This window comes from Python bivittatus, unplaced genomic scaffold (genome assembly GCF_059951505.1).
Source record: "Python bivittatus isolate LINGU-HERP-01145 unplaced genomic scaffold, Pbiv_v1 ctg000020_np1212, whole genome shotgun sequence".
NCBI lineage: Eukaryota > Metazoa > Chordata > Lepidosauria > Squamata > Pythonidae > Python > Python bivittatus.
The window spans coordinates 74010128-74020350 of record NW_028277030.1 but is presented as its reverse complement, the minus strand read 5'-3'; the positions used below and the strand labels follow the sequence as shown (position 1 = coordinate 74020350).

Sequence of the window (10223 nt, the reverse complement as noted above, 5' to 3'; positions counted from 1 at the left end):
CTCTCTTGGAAGAAGACATTGCATCACCACTAATGGTTATAAAACATAAATATAAAGCATTAATTTCAAGAGTTTCATAATGTGTTAGTTGTTGCATTAATTGATTTTCTGCATCTTTCCATGTAATGGATTTCATTTTTCAGACTGAAAAATATATTGAACCCTAAGTGTAACAAATTCTGAGCAATAGGGGTGGCCTTGCTACTTTATTTTTAAGTGTGTTATTTCTTTGTGCACCAAAGTACCATCAGATTAATTCAACAATTAATCTACATGTTGGAGTTGTGCATGTTACACAGTTACATGTCTGTGCTTTCATTTTCACTGTTCTTATTGGGCCCATTGGCTAAAGAAAAAGGAGCCAGTGTGGGACAAGGATCATAGAGATCCAGTTCAGGTCCCATCTGATTAAAGAATTCATTGAGTGTCTTTGGATCAATCAGTCAATCCCTGCCTAATCTATCTCATGGAATTATTGGAAAATTTAAATAAGGGAAGACCACAACATAAACTGTCAGGGAGAACGTAGGATAGAAATTCAATAGCTAAAGAATAAATAAAACAAGGTTAAAATAAAATTAGATAGAGGCTTCTCTCCAAAGTTAATATGGGAAGATGAATCTGCATTTTCCTTACATGGTAACGACTTCAAAGTTACAGGAAGATCATATCTGGAAAAAATCCAGGGCCTCAAGTTTTATTTGTCTTTGGTTTAAACCGTAGGTGGCAGTGCTATGTGGATTCTCCCTCCCCGCTCCCCTTCACAAAAAAAGTCAGATATGAAAACACTAACATCACCTGGGGTTTTCCAGCTCTTATATGTCTATGCTAGTTCTAGTGAAGTACTTGTTTCTGTCCCAGGAGATTGTGGATTTATTTATTTATTTAGTGATGAATAAATTCCTAATATATTGGGTTGGGGAGATCAAAGGTAGTTGGTCATAGTTTGTTGCCACATCACTACCTTTTGAACTATAGGCAGAGAAACTAGTGTGTCTTAACCACACCACCCCTGATGGGCTGGATGGCTTTGAGGAGACTATGACTTGAAATGCCAGTGGTCATCAATTGACTGATTTTGATCGTCTAGTAAGTCTTATTTATCTTTACTTCTTATGTATAAATGGCAACATGTTGTGCTATGTTTACAACATACTGAGGCATTTTAAAAAAAAAATTCTGCTGCTGCCTACTGCCTATCTCTTTTATTCCTTAGAAAATCAAAGGACTTAGTTAATTGGCTTCCTGAGTTTTCAGTGTGATGTAAGGCCTAATTATGACTTAAAGCATTTACATTAATATGGCACAACACAGTTATTCTGTTTATGTATGTAGTGTGTATTCTGAGCTTCAAACATTTTCAACAGTTAGTGACATTTTCCCCTGCCTTTCTTTTTACAGATGAAACAGGAGCCATTCTTTGTATTTGGCAGCAAGTTTGAAAAGAAAGTAGTGGGGAATGTTATCAAAGAACGAATTAAAGGAGACGGCCATGGTGATAAAGATATTGTAGCCAAACAAACTGAGCCAATGCGAATTAAAATTTTTGAAGGCGGGTAAGAACAGAAAGATGGAATTGTTGTGTGTGCTGTGTTACTTTTAGGGACAAAATCTAAAGAGTTGTTTTGGGTGGTCATGCATTTGTGATGAAATTTCAGGGTATAATCTTATATGCAAATTGATGCCACAACTGATCAGAAGTTAAATAAGGCCTAAAAGTGAACCTACTGAGAACTCTGTTTTGAAATCATAAACAAAAAAACCCAAGAAATAAATAACCCACTGGAACTTCTGCCATCTCCCATTTTTTGAAATACATCTAACTTTTACCTAATCTAATGTGACCTTACACACTTCATAAGACCTTACATATGTTGTCGCATTGGAAACCTCTGAAGTATCTTCAGGGTTTGTCTTTGGTGCTTATATGATGGCTGTTCTGAAAGAATGACACCTTGAGTTCATGAAGCTAATGATGGAGGGTTTTTCAGCTGTTTTTATAAGCCTATGGTACAGTAGTTGCACCTAGTCACAAGTAGGACTAAAGTGGTCTGGGGATGTGGTATATGCAATAGTTCATCCAAAACATATACTTCAAAAGGTCTTCATTAGAGCTGTGCATGAAATAAAAAGCTATTCATTAAAACTTCAAGTGGATTATGTTCAGATGGAAGAGATTTGATAAAATAAATAGGTGATGAATGTTACATACTACCTACTCTACTGAAAAATGAGCCAACTTTTTTTTTTTAAATCAAAAGTCCTATAGTAAACAACAGGAGCAACAGTTAAGCATGTTTTATGGAGCTTTATTGCAGACCAACAGCAACACATTCAGCAGTACAGCCCATAAGCAATATAGTTCATTAGCTATTAGACGGAGGCCTGCTTCTAATGGGCATATTAGTACAGTGTGCCTTGATCTGCATTTGGCAATACAACTGCAAAGCTCAATAAATAAACATTGTAATATGTTTTTTTAATTTAATCACCCAAAAGCTCAAAATCAGACCAACCCTAAGTATAAAGCACAGTGTACATTTCTGCATGTGGCGGCCTGCCTGAAAATCAAAAAATACATCACATACAGGCTATGTTAGGATGATATCATATTATAAATCACAACTCTTAATTTCCCCAAAGCAGTGAATTTGAAAACTTACCTACCAGGAAGACAACAATATGTGCAAAGCTGATTCTCCTCACCCCCAGCCTCTCCTCCTCTTAACTAGGAACCCTCTTCAGGCAGCCTTAATGCCCCTCATAATATAAAATAGGCAGGTAATAAGGTTATATGCATGGGCCCAATCCTATACTAGGGGCAGAGGAAAGAGATCCCTTTTTAAATAATAATGATGAGAATACTACTACTACTACTACTACTACTACTACTACTGTTATTTATTATTGTTTATATAAACAGCCAGTTTAGTCTAGTGGTTAAGGCACCAGGCAAGAAACCAGGAGACTGTGAGTTCTAGTCCTACCTTAGGCATGAAAACTGGCTGTGTATGACTTTGGGCCAGTCAAAGTCATCCACAGGTGGTCTTTCAATTCCTGTCACAAGCAATGGATCAACTGCACCTGTGGGTAAAACACTAGGAAGGGAAAAAAATTATTATTATTATTTATATATTTATTTAAATTTGTTATGAACACCCACTCCCAGACTCTGGGTAGTTTATTTTTATTTTACTCTATTTATATAGCCACCCATTTCATTTTTACGTGAGTCTAGGCGGCTTACAATAAAACAAATAAAAAAACAAAATACATAATATAAACAAAAATAAAAACACATAGCCGTGTATGATCTAACTTATCCATACAACCAAGAGACAGGCTGTAACCCACATCCAGGGCCCCAGGCTGAGGCACAAAGCCAGGTTTTCAAAGCCTTACAAAAAGCCAACAGGAATGGGGCCATTCTAATCTCTTTCTGGGCTCCACCAGTTGACACTCTCTAACTTATGGTACCTGGAGCATGCCCTTCCTGCCAGATCGGATAGGAAGGAAGAAACAGCTGGGGAGAGACAGTCCCATAAGTAACCAAGTCCTAAGCATGCAGGCTTGCTGAAATCAAGGCAGATTTTAATGACAAATTAGATACATATCGGGGCTTGCCAGTCAGGGCTCTTTAGAAATTTGATTAAATGACTGAATTGAGCCACACTGTGATAGTTGCAGACCTGTGCACCAAGATTCAGACAGCTTATGGCCTTTGCTCTGCATTGTATAGAACTTAACTGCAGCCAGGACATATTCCTTGCCACTGCGGTTGACAAAATGTGATATGTGAGACTTGGACCACATAGAAATGGTCCTTGTTTGTTCATTCCAGAATGTTGAAATATTAAAAGAGACTACAAATACCTTTTCATGCTTCAGCACTGAATAAACCAAACCAATGATTTAGTTTAGTTTATTCAAATACTATCACTATTCTAAGAATGGCATCATATAACAGGATTTCTTGAGAATGCCATTCTCTCTGTAATAAGGTGCAAGTTCCTGGAAGTATCCTCTCAAAACCACTTGAGATATAGATAGGATGATTGTATTGTCTGCATACAGGAAAAAGCAAAACAGATTTGGTGGCCAGCGTAGTGGGATGAAACTCTTTTGAACTGACCTGCTTTTCTTAAAACCAACTTGTTCCTCTGTCAAAATTTTACCTACTGTATGAAGTCCACCAATTTCTAGTAGAGGTGTCTTGCATAAAGCTTGCTTACAATTCTCAGCAGATTGACTGCACAAACATTTGCTGGATTCTTTGTCCCCTTTTTAATACAACGAGACAGTGATCAATTTGCTCCAGTCCGATAGCATCTGCTGCCCACCAGCCAACATTTATATTTAATTCTGCTAGAATTTAGTCAGCCTGATAACTTTACCATTTTTTGAATGAAAAAATAAGTCTAGTGATCATAGAAAGAGATATGGGAATCCAGTGAGAGGCATCATGATGTGCCTTCCTGCACAGGTCATCAGGTGTTGCTCACCCTGCCTGTCCTTTATTCTCCTGGAGGTTGGGGAAGAGGTCTGAAAAGGAGCTGTACTTGAATTTGCTCAAACCATGAGTATAGATCCTCCATGCAGTCAATGATCCTGCAAGGACCCCAGATAACATGGAATGTGTCCTCATATTCAAGCAATTGTAAATTCAGCTTCCTTTCATACTACCTGTGTGAATGCAAGGAGAATGAGGAAACAAGAATGGTAGGAATAGGGCTAACATGCACAGCCCTGTCCTCTAGACACTTTTGCTTTCGCACATTCAATAAATGTGCTAAAGAGGACTGAATCCATTCCTCAATATATGTCTTCTGTAGTTCTTGCTATAATTTTACTGCTACTTTAGTCAACATATTTCCCACCAACTCTTTCTGTTATTCCACCATGTCTTGTAGGATTAAGAAAGATAACCTGCATGTAGACAGAAGGTCTTTCCTACTACTTCTCTTTTAAAAGATTGCCCTCTAATAGTCTCACTGTAAATTCTCCCATATTACCAGATAAATAAAAGATAAACTTACAGGTCCTCGTTTAGTGACTGCCTTGTTTAGCAACCGTTTGCAGTTATGACAGTGATAAAAAAGTAACTTTGTGACCAATCCTTGCATTTACAACTTTCACAGGTCTGTAAAGCAAAGGAAAGCTGAAGTAAGATCATAAGCATGGTCACAGTTTCACTTAGTGACTGCTTCACTTAATGACTGAGTTGCAGTCCCAATTGTGGTCACTAAATGAGGACTACCTGTATTTGTAATCTCCAGGCATTTTCAGTGCAGCAAATCATAGTTTGTAATCAAACCAAGGGTTCAAACCACATACGTAAGACATGTCTAATACACACAAAAAGATTCAAGGTTGATATGTATAAGGGACTTAGATATCTTGTCTCAGACTCGTTTTTGATGAAATACAAATCCACACATACAAAGCCATTCCACATTTTTGCTTATTGGAAGAATTAAGATCACTGTTATCAGCTACTGTGATCCAAATTTGGAGCTGAATGTGGCTATGTTTTTTGACAGTTTAAAGTTCAGTGATATCTAATTTCAACTTATTTATATGCCTCTTGCATATATGTTCATCCCATCCAGTAGAACAGAAAGAGGCAATTATACAGAAACATTGATCTCTCTGTCCAGAACAGATGTTGTCATTGGCCGGGCCCTGTATAGGACACTGCTACTAACCACTTTGCTATGGTCCCAAAGTGGACATCTGGAGAACTGGCGGGGGGCAGGGGGGAAGAGTCAGTTTTTCTCTGTATCTGCACAGAAATTATGAAATTTCTCTTCATGCAATGGATTCTGCTATATATAAACAATAAAGGACTGCTATTAGACAGGCAGTATAGTTTTATCATATGTGAAAGATGTCATACTTGGCATACATGCAGAACATGGCACTGTAATTGTTACAACCAGTCTGTCACCTCTCAAGCTTCTTTTTGCATACTGATATTTTGCTGTATTTCATTAAATATAGTTTAATATTGTTTCAGTGTAATAATGTGCCATCTTTAAAGTTATGGTGGTGATTTTTTCTGAGGTCCTCCTTAGTTCTATAAGATGTTTTTCTTCATTGCAGTTTTAAAAAATGTAAAAGCCTTTTGTTGTTGTTCTTACTAACTGTGCTTTGCCAGTGCGAATTTCTTTATTGTTTGTCATTTGGAAGGCATTAGCATTAGCTATTGATAAGTGTGATTCAAATGAAGGTATTTGAATAGCAAAAATTACTTTCCATAGATAGCAGTTTTTAATACTTAGAGTATTTGGAGAAACTACTTATTAGGAAACTCATAAGTTTAATAAGCTTAGTAGATCACCTTCTGGAGCCTCCGTATCAGGAGCAGATCAGTGGTAGAAGTGGGATAAGATAACAGAATATGTGTAAAACAAGAGGCTGAAGGACTTTATGGAAAATAATGTATCACTGACTGATGTACCTAGCAAATACAAACAAACAAGGGTCCATGTGGAGATGGCTCAATAGAAACACTAAGCCATATATTATTATACTGTTTCTTATATAAGGACTCTAGACAGATATTTATATACCCGATACTGAAGAGACGTCCTGGCAGGGAGAGTGATTTCTATTTAATGTTACTCCTTTTGGACAAGGATCTGTAAATATCCTCCCAAGTTGCCCAGTTTTGTGCTACCATCTGCACAATATGCTCCACCATCATTTAGATTTAAAACTTCATAACATAGTATTTTACTCTGATATATTTTAGTACTTTTATTTTAATTGTAGATTAAATAATATTGGTTTGTTTTATATATATACATAAATGTAAGATGGTTACTATTATATATTTTGATTATATCTGGCCTTAGGGCTGTAATAAATGTGTGTGTGTGTAACAAACAAGGCGCAAAGACCTATCTGTCCAAAGGGCTATGGAGCATCTGCATGATGGCAACATTTAATCTATGTCTTGGTCTTTCAAAAGAAAGATTCTTCATTGCCCTGATTATCTAATATTTGAGACATGTATTAAAAAAAAAAAACCAAACCAAACTAAGCCATAATCATTTGGAACATGACAACAGAAGAAAGATCATTGCATGTGCTCAAATTTTAGCTGTGATAAGATAGAAAAAAAAGGTAACACCCTACCACAGGGACATATGATAGAGGAAAGCTTGCTTTGTGAGGGACTGTCTACTTGACAGTGTTCACAGCAGGATGATGAATTAGACTAGATGGAGCCAACAGAGCTCTTAGCTGAAAGACCTCTTTGGAACATGGCCAGGCATGACCCCTATATCATTTTCCTCTCTCTTTGTTAGTAAAACTATAATGTCTTGCACTAAAGGGTAACATTGATTTCCTAAAAAAATAGAATAGAAATCCTATTCCTTCTTAAACAATTGCTTGAACAGGAGTTCTGTTCATTATGTGTCCATTCTGGAGTTTAGCAAATTCTAGTATATTTTCAATAATGTGGTCTTTTCTCTGGTTAAAAATTATCAGGAAGATCATCCTACTTTAAGGGAAAAGGGTATGTACAAGATATAGTGAAAATCATTCATGTGGCCTCCCATAGTGAGATAACTATCTGCCATGCAGACATCCTTTTGGAAGTTGGTTGTCTTCAGAGACAAGAAAAAAGTATCAGTGCAGATTTTCTAGACAGGAAGAGTGAAGGCATGTAATCCTTTTACCTACCAACTGTCATGAATTTCCTGGGACCTCCACGTTTTTCAAAGTGTGGTCCTGCTACAAAGTCTTGACCTGGAAAGGTCACCAATTCCAAACAGCATCAACAATAGATTTACTTCTAGATTCTGCTTGTCTTTTTTCTCCCAGGGGTTCTTGGCACTCACTTTATCAGTGGGCGATTTAATATCCTCCTCTTGCTGAAAACATTACTTTTTTTTTTCCAGTTGGTTAGGAGCAAAGGCAGCTTGACAATGGTAAAAAAATGAAACAACCATCAGCAGCCATTTACAGCTGGGTATTCCATTTGCCTCCAGGATTTGCCATTTGCTTAAATGATGGCTGGGAGCAAAGCAGAGGTATTTGTGAGCGAACCTAGCTATTTTCAGGAAGTAAAAACATTCTGGTCTTCTGTTAGAAGCCACTGCAAAAATGCTGTCTGATTGTCTCTTGTTTGATTCTGTCATGAAGAGTGCAAGCCCGCTACTCTCTTACGTGGGAATAAACCTCACTGAACTTAGCTGAACTCACATCTGAATAGGAATGTATAGGATTGCATTGTGTGGTTGGGAATGTGCACACAAGCAACTTACGCAAGCATTCTTTAGGCAAATGTATGCCACTGTAAATGGTTTTAGAGTATATTGGACAGAAAGGAGGAATGGTTGGAAGAAGAATGGATTCTTCTACGGCAAAGTTATTGTTTTTAAGAAGACTGATAAGGTGCCTGGAGCTGATGTGTAGAGGTGTGATGCATGCATTGATGTCCTTGCTGATTTTGAAAATGTCTTCTTATCTTGCTGGTCTTTATTTACTCTACCTTTGCCCCAGTCAGAGTTAGCCTATGATCTTCAAAGTCTTTCCCAGAACTGGGTATAAACGCTTCTCTTTCCCTAGTATAAATATGGAGTAAACATAAAGAAATCATTGTTTGGGTATCTTATTTAGCTGATCTGTAGAAGAATGATCCCTTTGGAACTCAAGAGGGAGGACATGTATGGTGGGGGTGTGAGGTATGTTAAAATAACTGCGGCTCTATGATTGGGAATGCTGGAAGTTTTAAATTCCATGCCTTTAATGAGGAGTGTACATTGAAGAAAGAAAACAATTTCATATGGGCAGTTCAAATTTGCTCACGTTTGCATATTTGATCTCTGTGTAACAGTTCTGGTTCAACAAGAAAAAATGGTCACTGAGCAAAGGTCTGTCTCTGTAAGAAGATGCATACAGTGAATATTTGCCAAGTATGTGGTCATATCAACATGATGCTGACATACGAAAGCATTCCCTTGGTTTTGTTGGGGGGGGGGGAGATAGCCTTCAATGGACCATATGATCTGCTTGAGCAAGGAACTGTGCTGTTTGTTATATTGTATGCTTCTGAATGTAAAGTAGTAGCTAATCATGAACACATGCAAAGCAAAGGAACTGAAACAGGTTTGCTGACAGTCCTGTTCTGCAAATGCACAAATGCTTGGAAACTTTCTGGAATTCCCTAGTAGAAAAGTAATTTTATAGTCCCACAATAGGGCCTACGCCTAAAGATATTGACAGAGTTGCCAGCTTTTAAGAAAGCTTAAAAAAAAAAAGCAGGAGGGGAGAAAATCCTTTGCCTAGCTTCTTCTGAATAAGTGTTCCTGCTCAGATATAACTGTGTGTCTTTGTGTGCGCGCGCACCTTCGAGTCAGTCTTGACTCCTGGCGACTGCCTGGACAAGTCTCTGCGGTTTTTTTGGCAAGATTTCAACAGTGGTTTGCCCTTGCCTGCTTCTTAGGGCTGAGAGAGAGTGACTGGCCCCAGGTCACCCAGCTGGCTTTGTGCCTCAGGAAGGGCTAAATCTCACGGTCACCCGGTTTCTAGCCTGGCACCTTAACCACTACACCAAAGTGACCCTCTTTATTATTTTGAAGGGGTGTTTTAACTTTTATAGCATGTTGGCTTTATTCCTTTTCTGCTTGTCACCCTCATGAGCAGTGCTTTTGCCTTGGAAGGTAACATTCAAATACTTCAACTAAATGCAATCTTTGTGAATAAAAATGGCCAGTTTGGTTGTTTCCTATTTCATTCTGACTTTCTTCTAACAGATATAAATCAAACGAGGATTATGTGTATGTCAGGGGACGTGGACGAGGAAAGTATATTTGTGAAGAATGTGGAATCCGCTGTAAGAAACCCAGCATGCTGAAAAAGCATATCCGGACTCACACTGATGTACGGCCTTATATATGCAAGTTGTGTAATTTTGCCTTCAAAACAAAAGGTATCTGATCAGTTTTGCTTTGATTTGATTTTTTGCTGGGGGTTGGTAGATGACAAAATGTGCTCTTGGTGCTCTGACTTCCATCCTTGCAAGTATAAGAGAAGTTTCTTAAACCAGGGGGGCTTTTATTTCTGAAAATAAAATGTCATGAAATGCACCACTCCTATTTGAATAAGTGATTCAAGGTTTGATGTGTTTGTGAGAGAGATCCACTTTGTGTAACTACATTAAGAAATAAGGGCTTCGACCCAGCCCATCTGTCTGCAGAGGAAATGTAGTG

At 37.9% G+C, this 10223-nt stretch overlaps 1 protein-coding gene across 3 annotated transcripts in view; it reads left to right on the top strand.

Annotated features, from left to right (window-relative positions):
* Positions 1-10223, top strand: part of HIVEP2 (HIVEP zinc finger 2) — a 143590-nt gene that overhangs the window by 121789 nt on the left and 11578 nt on the right. For all 3 annotated transcript variants that reach the window (XM_088141576.1, XM_088141570.1, XM_088141586.1), the window contains 2 exons: positions 1402-1556; positions 9768-9943. In XM_088141576.1, coding sequence (XP_087997702.1) covers positions 1402-1556; positions 9768-9943 — 331 coding nt within the window. The remainder of the gene's footprint in view (positions 1-1401; positions 1557-9767; positions 9944-10223) is intronic.